This window comes from Cetorhinus maximus, chromosome 7, assembly GCF_964194155.1.
Source record: "Cetorhinus maximus chromosome 7, sCetMax3.hap1.1, whole genome shotgun sequence".
NCBI classification, from domain to species: domain Eukaryota; kingdom Metazoa; phylum Chordata; class Chondrichthyes; order Lamniformes; family Cetorhinidae; genus Cetorhinus; species Cetorhinus maximus.
In genome coordinates this window covers 52,671,389-52,698,630 of record NC_135885.1, presented here as the reverse complement: position 1 = coordinate 52,698,630, position 27,242 = coordinate 52,671,389, and the positions used below count along the sequence as shown (strand labels likewise).

The following is a 27,242-nucleotide window of genomic DNA, read 5'->3' as shown; positions in this document are numbered from 1 at the left end:
AATCTATGCCCCTTCACCCAATCCTCATGGCCCCTCATACCCTCTATGACAACCTATGCCCCTCCACTGATCCCCATGGCCCCTTGTACCTGCCATGGCATCCTATGCCCCTCAACCCACCCACAATGGTCCCTTGTACCCTCCATGCCAACCTATATCCCTCCACAAATCCACAATGGCCCCTCATATTCTCCATGCCAACCCATGGCACTTCAATGCCCATTCATCCAGTACACACTCTGTACAGAACCAATGAACCCTATATGTCATGTGTGAAAAAGCTTAAAAAGACAGTCATTCATTCATAACTTTCTTACAAAAACTCCTTTTACTACAGACCTAATGTCAATCAACCAGCCCTTTAAGCACTTGCCACCTCTTTATCTTGTGCAAATAAACATTTGAGCAATTGAGAAATAGGTCTGAGAGAAAGCTGTCGATCAAGCAATGTTTTCCCTTAGGCGCAGCTGTTTCAACAGACTAATAGATGTCTGGGCTCTCAGCCAAGAATGAGGCATGGAGGGTATGAAGGGCCATGGGGGATAGATGGAGAGGCGTAGGTTGGCATGATGGGTATGAGGGTCCATGGGGGTAGGTGGGGGCATGAGTTGACATGGAGAGGGCATGGTGGTGAGGGCTTGAGGGTTGTTTTCTGTTTTATTGTTTTTATTGTATCCAGGACAAAGTCCCATAGCACTGAAGCGGACCTTTTAAACATCCTGTCTCCGCACCCAGCTGCTTCTGAACTGTTTTTGGGGGCAGTGGGCCCAACTCCAGTTGGCACTGCTCCCACCCCCGGAAGGAATCCCCTTTGTAGGCACTTACTCCCAAGGCAGGTATGCCGAGCTGGGGAATTTCCCGTCTCCTGCTACCCTCTTTTAGGATGAAAATCCAGACCTTTACCTCAGTTATTTCTCCAACTGAGTTCTCCATTCCTTTGGCTCCAGTCTCTTGAACAGTTCTTCCTCTCCCATTAGCCTATCATTGGCAGCATTGGCTTCACCAAGTAGACCCGACACTGTAATTCCTTCCCTAAATGCCTCCAGCTCTTCAACTCCCTACCCTCTTTGATGTCCTTCCTGCAACCAACCTTTTTCGCTAGGCTTTTGGCTGCCCTCTTAATAGGTCCTTTGGTGATTGAGGCATAAGGAAAAATGGACCTTGTTCTATATTAAAGGTATTACATAAATGCAAGTGGTTGTTGTAATTATCATTATCCTAGTAAGTCTGCTATAAGCAAGCCTATATGTTATAGTCCTTTATTCTTCTGCCTGATAATTTCTACAAGCTAAAACGTGTGCAACATAGAAAAATTACTAAGCCAGCCTTTTGATGTAATATTGGAAACCCTGACCACTTCGCATCTGCCCTGGAGTAAGTTCTTGATCAGCAGTTTTACCCAACAGATGAGTGTGCCATCTGGAAAGGAAGGATCAAGTTGTCCAGCAAAAATAGAGCTGCGGCAGTGGTGGTTGTTGTAGCGGTGGAGCTACCTATCCGATGACATTCACCCCTATAGAAAGACAAGTAAAACAGGAGGAAATATATTGAAATTGCATTATCCCTGGAATTACTAAATTATTTTAAATTCAATAATGCTTCCAATATAAGCATTCCAGTACATTTAGGCTTAGCAATTTGAAAATAAAATGCATCATTTAATTTGAAATAATGTCTTTTATTTCTTCACTAATTATGCTCCAGCAAGTAATCCTATGGAAATGTTCAGAATGTCAATATACCTGAATATTTTGTCTTCATTCTTGAACAGGTCATTCCTCTTTCTCAGAGAAGTGGCATTCTCGAGTGGTGTACAGGAACTGTGCCCATTGGGGAATATTTAGTTAATCCGAATGAAGGTGCCCATAAGAGGTATCGGCCCAATGACTGGAGCAGCCTAGACTGCAGGAAAAGAATGTCGGTGAGTCACAGCGCATTGATGATTCAAAAAAATAAAGGCGCTCATTTAGAATATTATCTTGCCATTTTATGTAACTGATCAAGTACAAGTCTGTCTTAAACTGGTTTAAGCATTTAATATAAAACTCAAGCTGACGATAAATTTGAATACAAGGACCAAATGCTGCTTTTATATATGGTATTGCTGGGAGTATTTTCACCATTTCTTTAAAGGTCTGTTGCACTACATCAGCAAGATCTTGAGAAAAAGATGAAGGTAAGCTATCAAGAGCAACTATGAAGTGGTTTTTTTTAAGCCCAGCCCAGAACATTTTAAATGCAGGTTTTACTACTTGATAATCAAGTAGCTCATGAAGAGGAAACTGGGACAGAGGAAATTCAAATTCCACAAGTTAATTAGTATGAAAAGATAATGAGATCATTTACTACAGGAGGCAGGAAGAAAAGAGGATGAGTCAAACCACAGTACTTTTGTGTACCTCTAATGGCCTGTAACAGACTGGCCAAGGAATTGTCTCTCTGCGATGACAGAAAGAATAAAAAGGAGTTTTGGTATTAGTATCTGTCGATTCATCACGAAATGTTACACAATGTTTAACGTACCTTTACAGGAAGCACAGAAACTAAGCTTTGAAGCTAAATATCAAGTCTTCATGGATGTCTGTAAGAATTTCCGGCCTGTTTTCCGATATTTCTGCATGGAAAAATTCTTGGATCCAGCTGATTGGTTTGAAAAACGGCTTGGATACACTCGAAGTGTAGCTACTTCTTCAATAGGTATATCACTACTTAATCATTGTAATGTATCAGTGCTTTTCAAATTACCTAATTGTCACACAAATGCAATTCTAGGAACTGTAGGCCTCTGTCAATATGCCTGATTATTAACATACTAATTAATGGAGATCTTGAACCAGACAGACTTTGAATATCTGGAAAGACTCAGCAGGTCTGTCAGCATCTGCGGAGAGGGATACAGTTGACGTTTCAAGTCCTTATGACCTTTCATCAGAACATATGGACTCGAAATGTCAACTGTATCCCTCTCCGCAGATGCTGTCAGACCTGCTCAGTTTTTGCAGGTATTTTGGTTTTTGTTCTAGATTTCCAGCATCCGCAGTATTTTGCTTTTAGACTTTGAATATCCCTCTTCTCAGCAGGGGCCGGTCAGGGACACTGCAATTGGTCTCACTACCCCTGGGTTAAGCAGAAAGAAAAGTCAAGTGGGTTAGAACTTGCATACCCACTGATGGAAATGTGCACGTGTAGACAGTAAGTGAAGAGAAGAAGATAGAGGCTTTCATCGAGGTTGAAAAGCCTGAAAACTCATCTTGTCTAATCTCACAGCTGAAGAATAGTTGCTGGTTAAGTTAACCAGAGTGCTGGTGTGCGTGTGGATCCCATCCCCCAATCACGTTTATAATCCTTATCTTTTATCTTTAAATTCCTCCATGAGCTTGCACCCTATCTCTATAACCACCTCTAGCCCTATACCCCATTCCTCAAAGAGCACTCTGTTGCTTTGACTTCACCTGCCTCAGCCCTATTCTCTAGAAATCCCCATCAATATCCTCTCCACCCCTCTCTCTTACCTTAAAATCCAATTAAAATCTATCTCATTGACCAAACTTTTCAAGACCTTTCCTATTCCCTTGGCTTGACTCCAACATGCCTTTTGACCATTTTACATTAAAATCACTATATAAATACAAGTTGGTTTATCATTTTTGAATCATCATTTGGTAGTACAGAACTGTAGTACTGCTGAAAAAAAGAGACAGTTGTTTCCCCCGGCATTGGTATTTTCTTGTGAATTGTCCTGATGAGTGCAAGAAAAGCTTCGACAAAAAATATCTTTTCTTCCAGCAATTTTTGAATCAGTGACACAAAAAGAGAAAGTTGGAAGAAAGAAATAAAAACCTTTGAATAATAATTTTAAATTAGTCATGTTTTGAAAAATGGTCCTAAAGCAATTAGCTCTTCATCTAATTGTAGTTAAATTGAATAAGTAAGTAATTAGCCATAGTCCACAAAAAACCATAGGCATCCCCCTCCATTAGAGAGAGACAATTGGTTACAGATAGCTTGAAGGGCACCATTCCAAAAGCGTGGGGCAAGATGAGGAGGCAGGCCCCCATGAATTACAGTCAGTACAGGTTTTGAACCCATGCCAATGGCATCTTTCTGCATCGCACTTTAGCCTGTTATCTTATTGTAACTCTTCCTTTGCAGTTTGCTACATTGTTGGTCTTGGTGACAGACACGTACAAAACATCCTCATTGACGAGGAATCTGCTGAACTTGTGCACATTGACTTGGGTGAGCACTTAGTAACCATTTTGTTTATATACACACCAATAATAATGCAAGAAATAAAACAAGGTGCTGGAAAAACTCAGTAGGTCTGGCAGCAGCTGTGGAGAGAGAAACAAAGTTAATGTTTCAAGTTGAATGTGACTAATGATAATGCAAATTTAATTAATACTTTACTTTCCTATTACTGTTAATATATTAGCATGGCTAAAACTATTCATTCTACAATTTATATTTTAAAAATTTTATTTCATGGTTACTCACCAAAATAAATACTTCACCCTTATACCCCCACTCTGGAAATTTTGGTGACGCAGCATGCTGACATGGTGACGCAGCATGCCATGATTCCAACTGTACCCAGTTTTTAATTTTGGATTTGCCAACTGATAAGGAGTCCTGCCACTTCTCTACAGGGAGAATGAGGGGACAGATTACCCAAAATGCTTTCACACCTTTTTGGATGAATAACCATAGAACAGTAAAGGCTTGGACATAAAGTGCAAGAAACTGCAAATGTTTAAACAAACAGCAAAGTCAGTATCTGTAGAGAGGGTAGATGAAGATATACAGTCTTTTATCAAATCATCAGTTGAAATATTCTGATGAAAGGCTGTGTGCTTGAATTGTTTGTGTCCGTTCTATGCATAGCCTGGCCACAGAAGAGCTCCGGAGGATGATGAGATAAATATTTTAAATGGACTAGATAACTTTTTTCAGGGGTGATAAGCCAAGTAGAAGTTGTCAAACCCAATAATAAAATCCACGAAGGCTCCGAGAGTCTGCGATAAAAGCCCTGTACCAAAGAGAATGTCAATGTAAGCATAAAATAGTAGACATCAGAAGTAAAACTAAAACATGCAGAAGGAATAGGCTAAAAGAGAGGAGGTGATGGATAATCATGAGGTATGTGATTGAGCTAGGAAAATATCCAAAGTAGAATAGCCCAGGATTAGAGCAGGAGCCTTAATTACTTCTGATCAGCATAAATCTAAATTCAGAAACAAAAGGCAAGTTACCAAATTTGCAGATGATATCAAACTGGAGATTCAATGGGTAATTACTTTTGTTGGATCAGCCTTATAAATGGACCCAGAACAATGGCATGTAAAATTCAAGATAGACAAGTGTAAGATCTTGCACATTGGAAAACTAGGAACTAACTTACTTAATGAATGGTGTCAAACTGAAGCAGTGGTTGAAATAAATCAAGGACTCAGCACTGACCTTATCCAATCGTTGCAGGACAGCAATTGATAAAGCTGGTGGAATGTTGAGGAATATTGCAAAATCAATTAAGTATAGGGTCAATTTTCATAGTATATGCTTTTAGCAGAAGGTCTGCACCAATATTGGTAAATCATGGATAGTGTACCTGCAGTTTCCTGATGTGCACATCCAGCAGGGTGAGGATTTCCACAGGGAGCTTCTACTCAGAAAATAAGCCCTAATAGGTCTGGAGTCATCAACCTTTAGTCAGTCTGCCAATTGAATAATACAGCATTTATTCTAATCATTGGCAGTTAGATACAATAATGAGAGAATGTAGATTCCTTTAGAAGAATGAACTAGATGGGCCAAATTATCTCCCTCATCTTTGTGATGTTATTCAACTGTCAGGGGCAGCAGATGAGGCAGTTGACAGCCCACACTGCCCTGCTCAGCCAGATGGAGAAAAAGATGTGGCAACATACAGCTCTACTGGGGCTAATCTGTAATAAGCCTCAAAAATGGATACTGATTACTCCCTATATGACCAAAAAAGGTGTCCTGTAAACTGCATGTTTTTGTTTGGCTGTTTCTCTAATCTACATCCTTCAGAGTAGGTGTTGTTGGAATGTATTCCACCCTATCAGTGCTGCTTATCTTAGATTGGATATAGCCTAATTTGACAAACATTGCTAACCATTTGTTTAACAGCTGTACATTACCATTAAAAGCAGTGTTAATTTATTTATTTTAAAAGTAACCAATTCTGAACCTATGTACAGCTATGTGAGCACACTGTCATTGGAAGCAGCAACGATGGAAAGTTAAAGGGATGGTAGAAAAACCCTGTTTTATAACTGGCTACAGTAATGCACACCTCCTTTCACTTTGAACTTACACATTTCTCTCTCATAATAGGGGTTGCATTTGAGCAAGGAAAGATTCTTCCTACTCCAGAGACTGTTCCATTCCGACTAACCAGGGACATCGTAGATGGAATGGGCATCACTGGCGTGGAAGGTGTCTTCAGGAGGTAAGTGCTAGAAGCTACTCTGTGTCAGTTACAATATTATACTTAACTCAATCGACAAGTTTTTTTAAAAACTGACTAACAGTAAATCTGTATGAGTTCAACTCCATAAATTAACAGGCAGATTTACCAAACTTTGATTGCATCACTGTTCCTGTAAAATGGACCCAAGGGTACATTGTGGCAGGTAGACTATATTCTATCTTCAAAATGATGAAGCTTGTAATATGACTTTATTTATAAATTGCAAGAAAATACTTGGGCTTGCAACTCTTGCTATATCCCATGATCGAATCGCTGCTTTGAATTCATAATCTGAGATGAGGAACATAGGACTTAGTGGCTGGAGTAGGCGATTGGGCCCTTCAAGCCTGCTTCATTATTTGATAAGATCATGGCTGATCTGATTGTGGTCTCACTCCGCTTCCCTGTCTGTCCCCACATGACCCTTTACTCCCTTGCCTATCAAACATTTTATTTAAATCAGTCTCAAATAAATCCAATGACCCAGCCTCCAATGCATTTTGGGGAAGAAAATTCCACAAACTAATGACCATCAAAGAATAAATTTTCCTTATCTCCATCTTAAAAGGGAGACCACCTTTTTTTAATCTGTGTCCGCTAGTTCTAGTCTCCCCCAAAAGAGGAAACATTCTCCTGGTATCTACCCTATAAAATCCCCTCAGGATATTATATGTTTCAATAAATCACCTCACATTTTTCTAAACTCCAATGGGTATATGCCCAACCTGTTCAATCTTTCTTCATAAGATAAACCCTTTATCCCAGGAATGAGTCAAGTGAACCTTCTCTGAACTGCTTCTAACACAATTATACCTTTTTTCAAATAAGGAGACTAGAACTAAACACACTACTCCAGATTTGGTCTCACCAAGACCCTGTACAGCTGCAGTAAAATTCCCTACTTGTATATTCCATTCTACTTGCAATAAACATCAACATGCCACTTGCCTTCCTAATCACTTGCTGTACCAGTATACTAACTTTTTGTGATTTATGTACTAGGACATTCAGATCATCTGTACCGAGTTCTGCAGTCTATCTCCATTTAAATAATACAGGGCTTTTCTATTCTTCCTGCAAAAGCGGGCACGTTCACATTTTCCCACATTATACCCCATCTGTCAATTTTTTGCCCACTCAATTAACCTTTGCAGACTCTTCACCTCCTCTGGACAACTTAATGCCCTACCTATCTTGGTGTCATCAGTAAATTTAGCTATCATACATTCAGTCCCTTCATCCAATAGGTTGTAAATAGTTGAGGCCCCAGCACCAACCTCTGTGGCACTCCACTTGTTCCAGTTTGCCAACTTAAAAATGGCCCATTTATTCTGACAATCTGTTTCCTATTAGTTACCTAATTCTCTATTCATACTAATATATCACTCCCAACACCATGAGCTATTGTGCAGTAACCTTTTATGTGGCACTTTATTGAATGCCTTTTGGAAATCCAAATACACTGGCCAGGATTTTCCCCAAGGCGATTTGGGGGCGGGGCCTGCTCACCAAGGGGGAAATTGATGCGGGATGACATCGGGAGGAATCCCCGACGTCGTCCCAGGCCATTTAAATCTTGAGGAAGGCGGGCGGACAGCGGAATTAAGGCCATTGACAGGCTCATTAAGATAGTTAAATGCCCTGCCCGGCCAACCTTAAGGCTGGCGGGCAGGCCAGGAGCCACAGCGGCCAGTAGATTATTAATGAAACTTCATCCACTGGCGAGATGAAGTTTCATTACCATTTTGTAAAAATTTAATAAATTTTGAGTTTGTTATCAACATGTCCCATCTCGTGTGACATTGTCACATGAGGGGGACATGTTAATAATTTTAAAATGTCTCTATTTTTTGACTTTACTTACCTTTCACTAAACTCCCTGAGTCAGGGCTTTGCCTCAGGGAGCAGTGTGCTCTTTCGCGCGCATGCACGAAAGAGTGCACTTTGACAGATGGGGAATCCCTCCCCCCCCCCCCCGCAGAGGAAGCGCATAGCACTTCCTGTCGGGCAGGCCACTGGGCAGGCCTTAATTGGCCCGCCCACTCAAAATGGCTGCTGCCGAGCCGGTGAGGCCCACCTGCCAGCCAAGGGCTAAATTCTGCTCACTATATCTACTGATTCCCCTCTATCCACCCTGTTTTTTTTTTGTTACAGCCTCAAAGAGCTTGAATAAATTTGTTTAACACTTTCACAAAAACATGTTGAATCTGTCTGATGTGTTATGACTTTCTAAATATCCTGCTACTATCTCCTTAATAATGGATTCTAGCATTTTCCCAGTGGCAGACATTAGACTAACTGGCCTATAGCTTCCTGCTTTCTGTCCCCTTCTTTCTTGAATAGTGGTGTTACATTTGTAGTCTTCCAATCTAATGAGACCTTTCCAGAATCTAGGATGCAGGCCATCAGGTCCAGGTGACTTGCCAGCCATTAGTCCCATTAGTTTTCCTAGTACTTTTTCTCTAGTGATCGTGATTACTTTAAGTTCCTCACTTCCTTTTGCCTCTTGATTTTCTACTATTCTTGAGATGCTTTATGTGTCTTCTTCTGCTACTTGTTCAAAGTCTCTGCCATTTCTTTGATTCCCATTATTAATTTCCCAGTCTCATCCACTAAAGGATTAACACTTACTTTAGCTACTTTCTTCCTTTTTATGTACTTGTAGAAGCTTTTACTGTCTGCTTTTATATTTCTTGCTCGTTTTCTCTCACTCGAATTTCTCCCGCTTTTTTTTCTACACTTTTCATAACTTTCTGGGCTACCATTACAGCATTATACATCTTTTCTTTGAATTTGATACCATTCTTAACATCTTTAGTTAGCCATCCTTCTCATAGCGTCTTTCACTTTCAATGGAATATATGTTTGTTGAGAGTTACGAAATATCTCCTTAAATGTCTACCACTGCTTCCCTTTCTTCTTACCTTTAACCTATTTTCCCTTCCACTTTAGCCAACTCTGTCTTCATATCCCTATAATTGCCTTTCTTTAAGTTTAAGACACTAGTTTCAGACCTAAATTTCTCACCCTCAAACTGAATTTGATGTCATACCATGTTATGATCACTCTAACCTAGAGGATCCTTTAAGAAGTTAATAGTTAATCTTGTCTCATTAAATATTGCCAGGTCTAAAATAGCCTGTTCCCTGGCTGGTTACAGAACATATTGTTCGAAGGTGAGGTGAGAGTGACTGCCCTTGACTTCAAGGTAGCATTTGACCAAGTGTGACATCAGGTAGCCATAGCAAAACTGGAGTCAATGAGAATCAAGGGGAAAACTCTCCGCTGGTTGGAGTCATACCTAGCACAAAGGAAGATGGTTGTCATTGTTGGAGGTTAATCATCCTCAGTTTCAGGACATCACTGTAGGAGTTCCTCAGGGTAGTGTCCTAGGCCCAACCATCTTCAGCTGCTTCATCAATGACCTCCTTTCCATCATAAGGTCAGAAGTGTTCACTGATGATTCCACAATGTTCTTAGAAACTGAAGCAGTCCATGTCTGAATGCAGCAAGACCTGGATAATATCCAGGCTTGGGCTGACAGGTGACAAGTAACATTCTCACCACACAAGTGCCAGGCAATGACCACTTCCAGCAAGAGAGAATCTAGCCATCGTCCATTGACATTCAATGGTGTTACTATCACTGAATCCCTCACTATCAACATCCTGGGAGTTACCCTTGACCAGAAACCAAACTGGACTAGCGATATAAACACTGTGGCTACAAGAGCAGGTCAGAGGCTAGGAATCCTGCAGCGAGTAACTCACCTCCTGACACCATCCAGGACAAAGCTTGATTGGCACCACATCCACAAACATTCACTCCCTCCACCACCGACACACAGTGGCAGCAGTGCGTACCATCTACAAGATGCACTGCAGGAACTCACCTAGGCTCCTTAGACAGCATCTTCCAAACCCACGACAGCTACCATCTAGAAGGACAAGGGCAGCAGATGCGTGAGAACACCACCACCTGGAAATTCCCCTCCAAGCCATACACCATCCTGACTTGGAAATATATTGCAGTTTCTTCACTGTTGCTGGGTCAAATTCCTGGAGATCCCTCTCTAACAGCAGTGTGTGTGTACCTACACCACATGGACTGCAGCGGTTCAAGAAGCTGACTCACCACCACCTTCTCAAGGGCAATTAGGGATGGGCACTAAATGCTCTCCTAGCCAGTGATGTCCACATCTAATGAATGAATAAAAAAAAGAAACTGTCAAGTATTCAGGTCCCAACTGTGGTCACTTTGCAACCACGTCACTGTAATGGCTATCATAAAATAGTCATTTATTTCTATTTGTGCTATCAATGCATCCATCCTGTTACAAAGGCATTCAGATAAAGATTCATACTGTCTTTTTACCAATTTTCCCTACTCAATCATTATACAATCAGGCATAGTCAACATGGTTTTGTGACAGGAAAATTGTGATTTGACAAATTTATTAGATTTCTTTGAGGAAGTAACAAACAGCATGAATAATATGGCATAGATGTGGTGTATTTGGATTTCCAATAGGCATTCGATAAGATGCCACAGAAAAGGATACTACACAAAATAAAAGCTCAGGGTGTTGTGGCTAACATATTAGTATGGGTAGGGGATTGGTTAGCTAACAGAGAGCAGAGAGTCGGGATAAATGGGTCTTTTCGGGTTGACAAACTGTAAACAGTGAAGTGCCAAAGGTATCAGTGCTGGGGCTTCAACTATTAGTTGTGGAAATTTGCACCGTTATGCCCTGTCCACAAAAAGCAGGACAAATCCAACCATCAATTACCATCTCATCAATCTGCTCTCAATCATCAGCAATGTGATGGAAGTGTTGTCGACAGTGCTATCAAGTAGCACTTACTCAGCAATAAATACTGTGGCTACAGGAGCAGGTCAGAGACTGGAAATTCTGCAGCAAGTAACTCACATCCTGATTCCTCAAAGCCGGGTCCACCATCTACAAGGCACAAATCAGGATGCAATGGAATACTACCCACTTGCCTGTATGAGCGCAGCTCCAACAACACTCAAGAAGCCCAACATCATCCAGGATAAAGCAGCACTTTTGATGGACAACCTGATCACTATCTTAAACATTCACTCCCTCCACCACCAGGGCACACTGGCAGCAGTGTGTACCATCTATAAGATGTACTGCAGCAACCCTCCTAGGCTCCTTCGACATCACCTTCCAAACCTGCAGCCTCTACCACCTCAAAGGACAAGGGCAGCAGATGCATGGGAACACCAGAACCTCCAGATTCCCCTCTAAGTCACACACCATCCTGACTTGGAACTATATTGCCGTTCCTTCACTGTCGCTGGGTATGAATCCTGGAACTCTCTTCCTAACAGCACTGTGGGTGTACCTACACTACATGGACTGCAGTGGTTGAAGAAGATGGCTCACCACCACCTTCTCAAGCGCAATTAGGGATGGACAATAAATGTTGGCCTAGCCAGCAAAGCCAACATCCTGTGAAAGAATTAAAAAAAGGGACCAAGTGTATGGTAGCTAAATTTGCTGATGACACAAAGATAGGTAAAGTAGCAAGCTGTGAGGAGGACACAGAGTATGCAAAGGGATATTGATAGGTCAAGTGAGTAGGCAAACATTTGGTAGATGGAACATAATATAGGAAAATGCGAGCTAGTCCAGTTTGACAGGAAGAATAAAAAGCAGAATATTATTTAAATGGAGAGAGACTGCAGAAAACTAGTACAATTATGGATGGTAACTGTACAAGAACCACCGAAATGAATGTTAGTTCACGTGATTTGCTTGCTCAGCTCAGCCGGGCTGCGGCAGACCATCTGACTCCGCTAGAGGGGTAAACATATCAAGTTGCACATAACGTCCATTGCCCCCTTTTGAAATGGACCTGGACAGTCCCAAGTATGACATGAGCCTGTTAACAGCTCTGCAGGCATACCAAGTTTTGCTGTGCAAGACCTTGGTTTCATGATTACGAGGAGTCTATACAATGAGCTGTGAGATTCCACAGGCTGAGAGAGGAATTCTTTTGTCCTTGTAACTGCTATTGGTAGCTTCCAGAGCAAAGGGTCAATCCTGTGGTGATGTGACTTGTAGCCCATCTTTAGGGTAATCAGAAAGTCCATTTTAAAAATAGCAACAAAAAAAATAGTTTTGGGTTTCTTTTCATGTCTCATTGACCTAACAATATTCTTTGTGAGATCATTGGGCACAAGGTGAGAGAAGTTAGTATTGAGGGATAAAATATTTTTTCATTTTTGGCACCTTGTATTACTGGTTGAGCAGTTTCAAATCTTATCATAGTAACTCCTGGGCCAACAATGTTGTTAACAATTATAGAACCTCTAAGATTGCAAATTAGTGCCAAATCAGTATATTTTAATGTTGATCGTTACTCTTAATGAAGCTTGCAAACAACAAGTAATGATAATTCATCACACTCTTTGGGTTAAACTTAGATTCCAGAGGTGAAAGAAAGACTGCTGTGTCCCAGTAACATTTTCTGTCTTCCTACAGGTGTTGTGAAAAGACAATGGAGGTTATGAGAAGTTCCCAAGAAGCCTTACTAACTATTGTCGAGGTAACTTTTCTTTATTAAGCTTATGTAACTTTCCCCATTAAATAGACGCTAAATGAACGTACAAGTAGTTGATATACTTTGACTCACCTCAAACACCAAATGCAAGGAGCTTATGGATTTGTTTTTATCCAAGATTGAGCCCAGCTGTGCAGCTCCCCATTCTGCAGCCTCAAAACTGCATCCATTCAAGCCAGGAATTGAGTATTTTCCACTCCATCTTGCCCCCATCCAACCTCTTCAAGCTCATCTTATCCATGATACCCATTCCTTGCTCTCTCACTCCACTCCCTACTCAGCCTTTCTTCCTAACCTCATCATTGTTAGTTGTCTTTTTCTCTGGCACTGTCTAGCTCCCTTCTTCAAAATACCCACTCTCTATTCATTCGTGCTGTCGGATTACCACCCAGTTTCTAATTTCCCTTTCTTTTCTAAGATCCTTAAGCATGTCATTGACTCCAAACTCCATGTCTATCTCTCCTAAAGTTTCCTGTTTGAATTCTTCAGGCTAGCTTCTGCCTCTCTCCCACATTGAGAAAGCCCTGATCAAAGTCACAAACAACACTCTCTGTGACTGTCCCTGGTGAACTACTATTCCTCGACCTTTCTGTTTTGTTCACTATGATCATAAAGTTACCCTTCAATGCTTCTCCTCTCATTCAGCTCCATGGGATTACCCTTACACAGTTTCATTCATATTCAACCAAGCACAGCATACTTCCAGCAGCAGTTTTTTTTTTCTTCCCCTATATCACCACCTTTAGGGTACCCCAAGATCTAGCGGTAACTTACTTCATCTTTCTTAGCAACATATTTCTTCCTTACCAACATCATCCACAAGCTTATGTCAGCTTTTGCATGCATACTGATGATACCCAGCTCTCCCTGTCTACCACTTCTTTTGGCCCCTTGACTGCCTTTGTATTTTCCATCATCTTGTCTGTCATAAAACGTTGGGCAAGTTATAACTTTCCCCAGCTCAACATTGTGAGGACATGAATCATCATCACCTTTGGCCCCATCATATTCTCCACTCCATTGCTACTGAATCCAACCTGCACCTCTGGTGTATCCAAGAATCCATCCTTGCTCCTATTTTCTTCTTTTGCATAGAATTTGCAGCCACATGCTGGGGAAGATCATTTGCACTTTTGCCTCTTGTTTTGTCTTGGGCTGAACTTTATATCCTGTTCAATACCAAGACTGTTTGCTTCCACTTCCATAGCTTTGCTCACCTCCACCACTACCTCAGCCCCACTGCCTTCATCACCATCAAATTCAATTACTCGAACAACCTTTGCTCTGGTCTTAGATCTTCCACCATCAACAAACTCCAACTTATCCAAAACTGCCACACATGTCCTACTCTACACTAAATCCCGGTTACCCTGTACCCTGTTCTCATTCTCTTACATAGGCTCCCTGTCTGCCAACATATTCAATACAGAATCCTTATCCTCATCTATAAATCCTTCCTTGGCCTTCCTCCACCCCATTTCAACAATCTCTTCCAGCCCTCTATCTTCGCCCAAACTTCTTGTTCTTATGATCCTCCTTTGCAATCCCTTCACCCGTGCTAGTGACAGCATTCAGCCACTTTTATGCTTACTTTCTGTAACTCTCTCTAAACTTCTCCATCTCTGTCATGTCAAAAAGCATTTTAAAACCTATCTTAGACCTAGCCTTTGATCACCCCTCCTAGGCTGGGAAATTCAGCTCCATAGCACTGCTAATATAAGTGTTATGGAAGTGCAAAACTCATGAAATGTCGGCCAGGATGCTTTGTCCACTTCTAGCATGGCACACCCTGACTGTAGGGATGCTAGCGGGGGCATGCCTTGCATGCTGCAGAAGCATGCAGAATGGGAAGATTGTGGCACCAAATAGCCTCTAATGCTAAGTTGGTTCATGATTTGCCATTTTGCATGACACAAGTTTCTTTAACCCCCTCTCTTAATTACTCCATGAGGGGCTCCTAGTAGTGCTATTTAAAGAGATAGCTATGCCATCAAGTGAGGTGCTTTCGATGTTCCTTTGCTAGTGCAGAGCCAGTGAAAACACTGAAGTAATGGGGGAGTTTTGAAAAACTTTTGGATTTACAAATTCGTGGTGTTGGATTTTGACATGGAGGTGTGAGATTTTGGAAGGCTTGTCAAGAGAAGGCATGCTTCAGTTATCGGAGGCAATTGTTGCTGCACCTCTTAGACTGCAGCATAACTTGGAAATGGAGCACAGACAGCATAGAGGCTAAAGCTGTATGCTGGGGAGGCGAAGGCTCTTAATGGAAGGCCCTACCTTTCTTGGTATTTGGAGAGCAGCCTCAGCCAGGAGCAATGTGTGAGGCACCTGTGTTTCACCAAGGAGGTGGTGACTGAACTGTGCCACCCCCTACAACCAGACCTGCAGCTGCACAGCAGGGCAAGGACAGTAAAGTTCGCTGGCCATCGCTGCATCAGGGAGGCAGAAGCCCTGTACAGGAGAGAGGACTTTATCATCTTCTCTGACTAGAGAGTAGGAGGACGAGCACATGGCATTGCCAGGCTAGTTGAATTCCCAATGGTGTCAGGTGAAATGGACTGCACATGCATGGCTCTGCAGACCCTACTGTTGACAGGGAGATGTATCACAACTGTAAGAGTGAACAAACATTAATGTCTAGAGAACCTTGGTGGCGAATGTCCGCTATCCTGGCAGTAGTCACAATGTATTCATCCTGCCCCAGTCAGCTGTATCTGCTTTCTTTGGACTACCGCAAAGAACCAGAGGCTGGTTGCTGGGCGTCAAGAGATACCTGTTCTACACCTGGTTCATGATTACCTTCCACCACCCAACCACAGTGCACCTACATTGAAAGCCATGCAGCTACAGGAGCATTGTGGAGCAAATCATTGGCGTCCTGAAACAATGGTTCAGCTGCCTGGTCTGCTCTAGAAGAGTCTTCCAATACTCACTAGAGTGTGGCTCCAAGTTCATGGTGGTCTGTTGCAGCCTCCATAACTTGTTATCATGTAGGCACAGCCCTTGCCACCAGGCCTTTGGAGGCCACCTCAAGAGGAGGAGGAATGGAGAAGGCTTCAAAGGCCACTTCGCTCCAGATGGTCTGTCCGTGATTAGATACTCTCAGTTGCTCACAGTTCCTTGCCTTTCAAAACATCGTCTGCTGCTGAGTTTCACTGGGAGAGTCTGCAGATGGCCCTGCAAGATGACCTCAAGCAGCTCTGAACCTATTCATTTGAGGAGCTGTACGAGTTTGTCTATCTAGTGAGCTCTGTGATGTGGATTTCACCTTTCTCGATGTTAATTTAATTCTAGCGCTAACCAAAGGACATTTCCAGGAATTCAGCAATAATTATGTCATCAAGCAGGTTGAGCAGCCAGTCACACTGAAGCATTCTCACAGACAGCAAACCAGGAAGTAACAAGCAGGTTTTAATCATTTTAATTTTATAATTTACAGCAAGCAAAGTAAAGATTGGGACGTAGACATGGGATTAAAATAGAAGTTGAAATATCAAATAAGCTTTCAAAACAAAATTATTTTCATGGAATGGAGAAATTTAGCATTCTATATCATGCCAATTTAAAAACCCAGGTACACCTCATTCAACTAGGCATAACTTTTTCAAGGGTTTCTTTTTAACAGCAAGAATAATAGTGTAAAAAGTGGAAATTCACATCACTGAATGACTTCTAGTTGATTTCCATCTCTTAGGACTTCAGTAGAGCACTCTGTGGAAGTGCGAGAAATCACTGACAACAGCTTCTGGATTGCCACATTGCACATATGTGGATACCAGAAGTTGCTGTCAGTTTCACAGAGTAATGATGGCAAACGCTGACCAATTCATCGCCATTACGACCATAAACTCCGATCCAGTATTAAGATCTGCTTTGCCCATTTAGCCGTGCTGTTTACTGGTTTAAAAAAAAAGTTTTATCATTTTGAAGCTGTATCAATTTAAAATGTTACGAGGGAGTCTTCATTAAGACATGCTTTTATTGTTAGCCTTATAGACCTATCTCTTAAACTCTCCTCTGCACATACTTTTCAGGTGTTGCTTTATGACCCTCTTTTTGACTGGACCATGAATCCTTTAAAAGCACTTTACCTACAGCAGAGACCTGAAGAAGATGCAGACTTCCATTCCACATTGAATTCCACTATAGCTGGAGATGAGACAGTGTGTGATGGAGATACCACGTAAGAATCAACATTAGTTTAAGATATCTGTGCTCTGGCAACATTAATGGTCATATGATTCCAATGTGACTTAATTCATTGTTATGCACTGCACTAAGGAACAATAGGCTGCTGGTTTATGTCATTAATTCCTCACACAGTGGGCCGGATTTTCATTTTTGGGTCAGGAGCCCAATGTCAGGATAATATCTGGGTTCCCAATCCTGAAAGGCATTGACGTGACATGCACGCTGCAATTTTTTAATGAAAAGCCAGAGCGCACACTCACTGTCCAATTAAGAACAGCAGGTGGGCTCCCAACACTGGAGGGCCAATACCCCTGCACAAAAAGAGCGGCAACCCGCCAAATTGCATTTAAAGGGGTTAGTGGGCACCTCAGGATGAAGGTGCCCTCCCAATACTTTTTACATTGTGCCTGCCTCTTCATAATTTTAAGTGATATAGAGCACTGGCACCCTCATCCCCTGGCCTGTCACTGGGAGACCACCTATTTTATTGGCCTTATAGGCCTCTTAATTGGTTATCTGTCGCTTGAGGGCGAGTGGCCATTGCGTCTCCAACCCAGATTCTTGGAAAATGCCAGAAAACCAGCACATCGTTCTCCCAAAGCAATTTTTCTGCCCGCCTCCATCAGCCTTCAAAAATTCAGCCTAATATGTTTCCAAGGTTGACATATCATCAGAGAATGTGCTTAGCAGAGGCCAGAAGCAAAACAACAATGCTCAGAAAACTTCCTGTATTTTAATTTATTCATTCTTTTTAGACCTATTGTAGTACATAATGAGGCTTTATTTTGGCATATGGTAACTGGTTATAAACCAACAAAAGAATAAAGATGGAATTCGCCTCTGGTGTAACCTAGAATCCATCCTTGCTCCTATTTTCTTCTTTTGCACAGAATTTGCAGCACAGTGACAGGTCATTCGGCCCATCTAGGTTATGCTCCCACCCTATTTCATCTAGCTTCCTCTTAGTTATCCATGCTATTCATCTCAGATGTCACCTGAGGAAGTTTAAAAGGTGCTGGTCACATAGAAATTTAGAAGTCTAAGACAATAATGACTTCCATTGTTTCTGGTAAAGCCATCCAGAGATGGAAAGGCTTGGAGTTGGGACTGCAGAGCAAGTCAGAGACTTCCTCCTTTGTTTAGTGTAAGCAGTGAAAACTGGTGTTCTCAGATGTACCCAAGTAACTGTGAGGTTATATTCACGCGTGCTTCCTTGACTAGGGGCAGGCCTGCTCAGGCTGCCTTCACTCCTACTAGCTTCCTGAGGGCAATAGGAATTCCCAAAGAAATGCTCATCTTTCCAGTGGGAGCTGTTTCCTCTGAGTGCAATTCCCTCGAACAAATACAATAGTAAAAGGGGAAATCAGCAGAAAACTGAAAAGTGGCAAAGAGGATGCACTTTCTCTCTTATTAAGAAGAGAAACAAATCAAATTGGGCAAAAATACTACTTCACTGTCACTTACAAAATCAGAATACATACACTTTTAAGAACTCAAGACCAGGGCATCCAATTGCAAGTGCACATTTTATACATAGGCACGTTGCAATGCTGCATTTTTACGACCATTGAAAAACTTGGGGAGGTAAAAAGTGTCGGATAATAAATAATACAATCCTAATTTGAATCCTAATTACTTTACCAATAAAACATTTTTATCAGGTTGCAAATTTACAAATCTTCTCCCAAATTAGCACCACATTCATCACATACTATAATCATTTTCCACGATTGCCCAATTTTAACGGTCAAGTAAGTCATAAAAAGGACTTTATGATATTTACATCACAAAGTAAATATTGAACTCCAGCTAAACATATAAATCAGTCTCATTAAGATCCCAATAGATGTCTTTTCCTGTTTGAAATTACTTTTAGCTAAAAATATAGGGAAAAACAGTGATGTTGAATTAACAAAATTGATCAGTGAAAATGCCAGATATTACTCTTAATTGTGTTTCGGTCCTCAGTACTTTTCATGGGCATCTTGTCTAACTCGACTGTCCTAATGCTCTCCTTAAGATAAAAACAAAAAACTGCGGATGCTGGAAATCCTTACTGGCTCTCCTTATCCTTGGATGCTCTCCTTACTGGCCTCAACCATCCATAAACCAGCACTTTGCTGCCTGTGTCTTACACTTTACTCAGTCTTGCTCACCCATCAATTTTGTGCTCGCTGATCTACATTGGCTCCTGGTCCACCAATGCTTCAAATTTAAAATTCTCATTGTGTTCAAATCCTTTCATGGATTCCCCTGCCTTCTCCAACCCTATAACTCTTTGGTCTCTTGTGTTTCCCTGCTCCTTTTGCCCCACCATTTGCAGAAATGCTATCTGCAATTTAGGCCCTAAACTCTGGAATTCCCTCCCTAAATTTCGCTGCCTCTCTCCCCACCTTTAAGACTCTCCTTAAGCCCATGTATTTGACTAAGGTTTTCATGACCTCTCCTAATCACTTAATAGAATGATACAGCATAGATGGGTGTCATTTAGCCCATTATGCCTGTGCCAGCACTTTGAGTTATCCAGTTATTCCCATTCCCAAGCTCTTTTCCCATAGCCCAGCATAATTTTACTTTTTCAAGTATTTATCCAATTCCCTGTTGAATGTTACTACCAAATCTGCTTCCACCACCTTTTTAGGTAGTGCATTCCAGATCAAAACAACTCACTGCATAAGCATTTTTTCCTCATGCTGCCTTTGGTTCTTTTGCTAATTATGTGAAATCTGTGTCTTATGTTTACTGACCCTTTTCTCCTTATTCACTATCTAAACCCTTCAAGATTTTGAATGCCCTTATCAAATGCCCTTAATCTTCTCTCCTGTAGGAGAACAATGCAAATTTCTCTTATCTCTCCACAGAACTGAAGTCTTTCATCCCTAAGACCATTCTAGTAAATTCCCTCTCTAAGGCCTTGGCATCCCTCCTAGGCTGTGGAACCAGAATTAGTCACAATACTCTAGCTGAGCCTAAGCAGTACTTTATAAAAGGCTTAGCATAACTTCCTTGCTTTTGCACTCCATGCCTCTACTTATAAAGTCAGGTATCCCATATGGTTTTTAAACAGCCTTCCCAGCTTGTCCTGCCACCTTCAAAGGCTGGTGTATATATACCTCCAGGTGTCTCTGTTCCTCCACATCCTTTAAAATTGTACCATTAGATTATATCACCTTTCCTTCTAACCAAAATGAATCACTTCACACTGCTCTGCTTCATATTTAATCTGTCATGTGCCTGCCCATTTCACCAGTTTATTTCCTCCTGAAGCCTGTACTATCTGCCTCACTCAACAACAAAAACAGAATTACCTGGAAAAACTCAGCAGGTCTGGCAGCATTGGCGGAGAAGAATAAAGTTGACATTTCGAGTCCTCATGACCCTTCAACAGAACTGAGTAAAATTAGGAGAGGGGTGAAATATAAGCTGGTTTAAGGTGGGGGGGAGAGATGGGGTGGGGGGGAGCGGGGGCGGGGGTGGTTGTAGGGACAAGCAAGCAGTGATAGGAGCAGATAATCAATGATAGGAGCAGATAATAGGAGCTATCTGCCTCACTGTTCACTATGTTTCTGAATTTCGTGTCCTCTGCAAACTTTAAAGTTATGCCCTGTATATCCAGTCTAGGTCATTAATATATATCAAAAAAAAGCAGTGGGCCCAATACCGACTCTTAGGGAACTCTACTGAACACTTACTTTTTTTGGTTCCCCATTGATTTTTATCAAGTTAAGCTTCTACAAAGGACTTTGGAGCATCATTCTATGTGAAAGGTCCTACACAATGCAAGTTGTTGTTGTATCTTGCATTTGTTATTGACCCGCATTTATCTGTTATATTTCCTTTCAATAGTGATGTCAAGAGCATCAATAAAGTTGCAGAACGTGTACTTCTGAGGCTACAGGAGAAGCTGAAGGGAGTTGAGGAGGGTGCTGTCCTCAGTGTGGGTGGACAGGTGAATCTCTTAATACAGCAAGCCAGAGATCTAAAGAACCTCAGTCGACTATTTCCAGGCTGGCAACCTTGGGTATGATCAAAAAAAGAAAAAAAATGTACTGTAGATTTCACAACTTTTTGTTATAAACTACAAATGTTTTGGCTGTACAATATGGATGTAAATATATGTTTATCATATCTTTGACTCAGAATCCTTTACCTCAAGTTGAGATACCAGTCAAGTGCTGCAAAATAGTTTTTCCATTGTTGATTTATTTCTAATTGATAAAGGTTTAATAGTTGTGACATGAGATGACATTAGAACAACACTGTATTGCACTCCAATACCCAAGGTCAGGATTATGCCCTAATATTCACATACGGATAAAAAGATGCAAGAACTTTCTCGGTTAGGTCTTGAGAAAAATTTCAAGCTAATTGTCAATTTTGTGCCTTCATTTCTATCATAGGTTTCAAATCAAAAATTAACATTATTTTAAAAACTACTGCTGAATTCCTGTATTTCATAGCATGAAATTTAGTCTAAAATTTGTAGCTGTTAACAGAAAGCCACGCTTAGTAGTGTGGATCATGGAATCGGGCCTTACAAATGCAATCCATATCTCTGGCCTGAGCATAGATCCTCATCAAAAGTGTGGGATCAGTGAATTTACTCTGTCATCTCCTAGCTTGCCTTCAGTGTCAACAATGTAACAGAGGACCTACCCAGCCATAATTCTGAAATGTTTGCATTTCTAGAGGCAGCGCTTGTATATATAAATTACCTAAATCTTTATTTTTTGAAAATTAGTCACTCATCTGAAGCAAGATGTTTTTGCAAGATTAATTGCCTGCTACAGTTATTCTGTATTTAGTCTATATTCTACTACTCTAATATCAAGATATTCATTTCGCAAGCCTAACAAATTTTGACTAATTTTTTAAATTCTTTTATGGGATGTGGACGTTGCTGGCAAGGCCAATATTTGTTGCCCATCCCTAATTGCCCTTGAGAATGAAATGCTTTAAGAAATAATTTTGGTCCTTGATGCAGATTTAATTATTTGTACGCTTCCTGCAAGTTGTAAATTGACAGTATAATTTTAACTGTAAATTTATAATTTTCCTTTGAGTTTTCCATTATGCATTATGAGGCACCTTATCCATTCTTGGAAAATATATGCTCTGTTTACCTATTCTATGCAGTGAGCATTTTAGCATTTAGGATCAGCAGCCATTTTACAGTTAAAGCAACATGCCCCAGACATATTTTTAAACAAAAACTGAAATAAAAATATTGCAACAACATTTCTGAAGTAAGAGTATTATTTTCATTATATACTATATAAAACGATTCATTTTCACTGCAGGTCAATTTACCAGCTGAGAGAGCATTCATAAAATCAGATTCCACACGTAAGAGATCATTTTTCAGACTGCAAGGTCATTTGAGTCTGCTAACCTATGATTGCTTCCCATGCAATTGTGTCTCCTATTTCTTTAATGTTTTATTGGAAATTGAATGAATATGAGATCTCTGTTTCTGTTAGCTCATGTTGTAGTCTATGGTTCTATATTGGATGCAGTTGCATATGATGACAGGTGGGGGAAAATGACTGCTACAGCTCCAAGTTGCTCCTGCCCCCCTGTACAGTGCCTTTCCTCCTCGAGTACTTACTTTGACAGTGTACGGGGGCTTGCAGAATGAATCGTTTTTAAAAATATTTTATTTGAATTTATATAAAATGAAACTAAAATATTAAGTCACAGATAATGTTAATTTTGTTTTTTCCCTTGATAAGTGCGACTGATCTGCAACCAGCAGACACTAGATTCAGAATCAGTTGAGGTGTATAAGGGGAAAATAGATGCTTCTTAGAAAATAAGGGATCTGGGAAAAAGGATTCTAAAAAAAGTTTTTAGAAAAACTAAAGCAAAATAGTGCAGATGCTGGAAATCTGAAATAAAAGCAAAAAATGATAGAAACACCCAGCAGGTCTACATGCATGCCAAATAGCATATAATAAACAGAGCTAAGTGATTCCATAACCAACAGAGTAGATCAAAGTCTGTATCCTGCCTCATCCAATTATGAATAATGGTAGACAATTTAAACATCTAATGGGAGGATGAGGCTTCAAAGAACATCCCCATCCTCAATGCTCATGGAGCCCAGCAGGTTAATACAAAAGACAAGACCATCTTCAGCCAGACGAACTGAGCTGATGCTTCATCTCGGCTTCCTCCTGAGCTCCCGATCATCATAGTTACCAGTCTTCAGTCAATTCGATTCACTCCGCATGATATCAAGAAACAGCTGAGCACACTATATACAGTAAAAGCTATAGGCCCCAACAATATCCCAGGCTTGTGCTCCAAAACTAGCAGTCCATTTAGATAAACTGTTCCATGCAACTACAACACTGGCATCTACCTGACAAAGTGGAAAATTGCTAAGTCCTATTCATTAAAAGCAGGACAAATCCAATTCGACCAATAACTGCTACTATTAATCATCAGCAGAAATGTTGGAAGGTTTCATTGCCAATCCTATCAAGCAGCACTTACCAGTAACCTGTTCAGCGATGCTCAGGTTGGGTTCTGGCAGAATCATTTGGCTCCAGTCTTCATTACAGCCTTAGTCCAAATATGGATGAAGAGCTGAACTCCAGAAGTAAGGTAAGCGTGATTGCCCTTGACATGTTACAATCAGGTGAGGAGGGTCGAATGGTTCCCCTCTTTTCCTTCTCCTCGTTTCACCCCAACAGATTTTTTTTTGTTTGAAAAGGATATACTTGCCAATTTAGTGAGTACTTAGCTGTTTACATGCTGTGATCATAAAAAACCAATCAGACACGTTTCTTGAGCTTAACAAAGAAAAAGGTTAGCTTTATTATACTTAAACAGATCTACGTAAAACAATAAAATACGCACCAACTTTCACGAACATACACACTTGAAGTTCACACACACACACAAATATAGATTACACCGTGGGGAAAGAGCCCATAAAATGTAAAAGGAATATGCAGTCAGTAGTTTGGTGACTCGGCTTGCTTCAGGCTGAATTCGGTGGGCCCAATGCTTCCAGTTTAAAATGTAGATGGCTGATTTAGTTGTTGTTCTGGAGATGGTCGTGCTGGGCTGAATTCTTTTTAAGAAGTCTCTGTTTACAGCAGGGACGTCGCTGGATGGTCACAATCAGCAAACAGGGTTCAAAGCTTGCAAGGTGAGATGAAAAGGGAGGGAAACAGGTGCTTAAACGTACAAAGGGTTGGCGTCTCGAGACCTCCTCTCTCCAACTGCTCAGGGGATCTAAATAAGGTCATTGCCAATGTATTTTAAAGGTAACTTGATTAGATCATGTCTGGGAAGTACTCTTAGCCAGTGTCCCATTGTCCAAGTGATGAAGCTTAATGGTTTGTCTCCAACAGTTGAATTCCTCAGGCGATTGCATTAATACCTTGATAATGGGCCAAGGGATGTAGGTCCTTCACATTCCCCAGGAGGTCAATGTCTTTGATGGTTTGCAGACATGCTGTCTCCATTCTCATGGATTGAAATGTGGGGTGTAGGGTGATGCAAATTGGGATAGCCGTCTTGGCTGTGAGCTTGTCATTTTTAGTCCCTGTGTTTAAAAAGTCTGTTTTAAAATGTTCCATTAAGGTTTCCAGCCGGTGGATTAAAAATCATTATTTGACATAAAGTGCATTTCCATGACAATACTAAGGTGGCATCTGACTGTTATGACACAGCAGATGATAAACGCTGAGCTGTTCAAATCCCAGAGGAAAACTTGAAACAGCTGTCACAACTAATTTTCAATATGTATGTTTCAAGAGGCGGGCTTTGAATTCAATAATAATAAGACCACTGAGTCTTAATAGGTTTTATAAAACTAAATTAAACATTTATTAACAAAAGAAAAGATTATAAGTACATACGTATGTCTACAAATTACTACTATAATAACTTCTAAATCCCTTAAAAGTGTAACTGGGAGTTAAGTTAATTATTAAGGCGACAGTAAGGCACATAGATTTTAAAAGACCCAGGCAAAATAAACGATACCCTGAACAGTCAGATTCAAAGTGAGTTCTCTTAACTTCAGTCCCTGGAGGCAGCAGTTTGGTACGTACAGGCTTTTCACAATTGTTGGATCTTAGACTGCCTCCCTTACAAGCAGCCTTCTCTCCTTTATATGTATTTTCCTCTTTGAATGCAAATTCCCTAAGTATTACAATGGGCAGAATTTTGTCCTTGATGGGCAGGCGATCGCCGCTGCCGAAACGGGCCCCGCCGCCATTTTAAGTGGGCTGCCCGACGGGAAGCGCTATGCGCTTCCTGTGCGGGGGGGGGGAGGGATTTTCCAGCTGTCAGAGTGCGCTCTTTCGCACATGCACACGAAAGAGTGCACATCTTCCTGAGACTGACTGCTGTCTCAGAGAAATCACTGACAGTGTTTCAAACTTCAAAAATAGAATAATAAAAAAATTATTAACATGTCCCCCTCATGTGACAATGTCACACGAGATGGGACATGTTAATAAATATCACTAAAACTTTATTAAACTTTTTTAAAACAGACATGAAACCTTATCCTGCCAGTGGATGAGGTTTCATGTTTTTTCAGAAGCCCGCTGGGGCTCCTGGCCTGCCCGCCAGCCTTAAGGTTGGACGGGCAGGGCCTTTAATTGGCTTAATGATCCTGTCAATGGCCTCAATTGGCCAGTGACAGGTCGGCGGGCGGACAGCTGATCGCGCTGCGCCCCCGCCTTCCTGAATATTTAAATGGGGCGGAATGACGTCGGGGGTTCCCGCGTCATTTTCACGTCGGCGAGCGGGCCCCGCCCCTTGCTCGCCAACGGAGAAATTCTGCCCTATGTCTTTTGAACTTTACCTCTACTAATAAAAAAAATCTATCATAGTTCCAATTCCATCAGTAATCTTTGGGAAAAATAAATAAACACACTATTTCTTACTACCTCAATAAAATAAAAGCAAAAACTGCGGATGCTGGAAATCCAAAACAAAAAGCTGGTTAGGTATACATTACACCCCCTCCTTTGAATTCAAGCCATTATAGTTTGTTTTAAAATGTAAATATTCTCTTTACACTTCACATTCTGAAACTTACACATTTTTACCTAATTAACATTTCAAACCTAACTTCTCTTCTTACATCAAAGCACCCAGACTAGCTGCCACTATTTCAATTTAGCCTCACACAAAGACACATCCCACTATTACTTTATTTTACAATAAATTCTAATAACATTATGGAAATGATTATATCTTCCTGACATGACCAAGTGGCATCAAGGAGTCTCTGTACTTTTGAAGTCAATGGGAACCCAGGTGGGGGAAGCTCTCCATTGGCTGGGGTCATGTCCAGAACAAGAGAAGATGGTTGTGATTGTTATAGGTCGATAACCTCAATCCAAGTGTGTTGCTAAAGGAGTTCATCAGGGCAGTGCCCTAGACCCAACATTCTTCAGCTGCTTCATAGTAACATTCCCTCTATCATTATATCAGAAGTAGGGATATTCACTGATGATTGCAGAGTTCAGTTCTTTTTTGAAATCCTCCGATAATGAAACAATCTGTGCCTGCGTGCAGCAAGACCTGGATAACACTCAGGCTTCGGCTTATAAGTGGCAAGAAACATTCATGCTACACAATCGTCGGGCAGTGACCATCTCCAACAAAGGAGAATCTAACCAGCTCCCCTTGACATTGAAAGACATTACCATCACCAAATCCTCCACCATCATCATCCTGGCTGGGGACCAGAAATGTAACTGGACCAGCCACAGAAATATTGTGGCTACCAGACCAGGTCTGAGGCTGGAAATACAGTAACGAGTTACTCACCTCATGACTCCCCAAAGGCACAAGTAAATGGGAGAAACCCATAGTGAAGGGTGTGGGGAACCCTAATGACTTGGTTAAATTGGGGAGAACAAATAAAACTTCAACAATATAGAAACTGGCAGTTCCAAAATTAAAATAACTTGTGCAAAAATGCATTA

The 27,242-nt window shown here is 41.1% G+C and overlaps 1 protein-coding gene across 3 annotated transcripts in view; it reads left to right on the top strand.

The window, feature by feature from the left end:
• The window catches only part of atm (ATM serine/threonine kinase), a 173,695-nt gene extending 151,177 nt beyond the window's left edge, over positions 1-22,518 (top strand). For all 3 annotated transcript variants that reach the window (XM_078545491.1, XM_078545493.1, XM_078545492.1), the window contains 7 exons: positions 1,772-1,921; positions 2,532-2,697; positions 4,153-4,239; positions 6,361-6,475; positions 13,011-13,074; positions 17,124-17,272; positions 21,127-22,518. In XM_078545491.1, coding sequence (XP_078401617.1) covers positions 1,772-1,921; positions 2,532-2,697; positions 4,153-4,239; positions 6,361-6,475; positions 13,011-13,074; positions 17,124-17,272; positions 21,127-21,307 — 912 coding nt within the window. In that variant the 3' untranslated portion in view covers positions 21,308-22,518. The remainder of the gene's footprint in view (positions 1-1,771; positions 1,922-2,531; positions 2,698-4,152; positions 4,240-6,360; positions 6,476-13,010; positions 13,075-17,123; positions 17,273-21,126) is intronic.
• Positions 22,519-27,242: the final 4,724 nt, after the last annotated feature.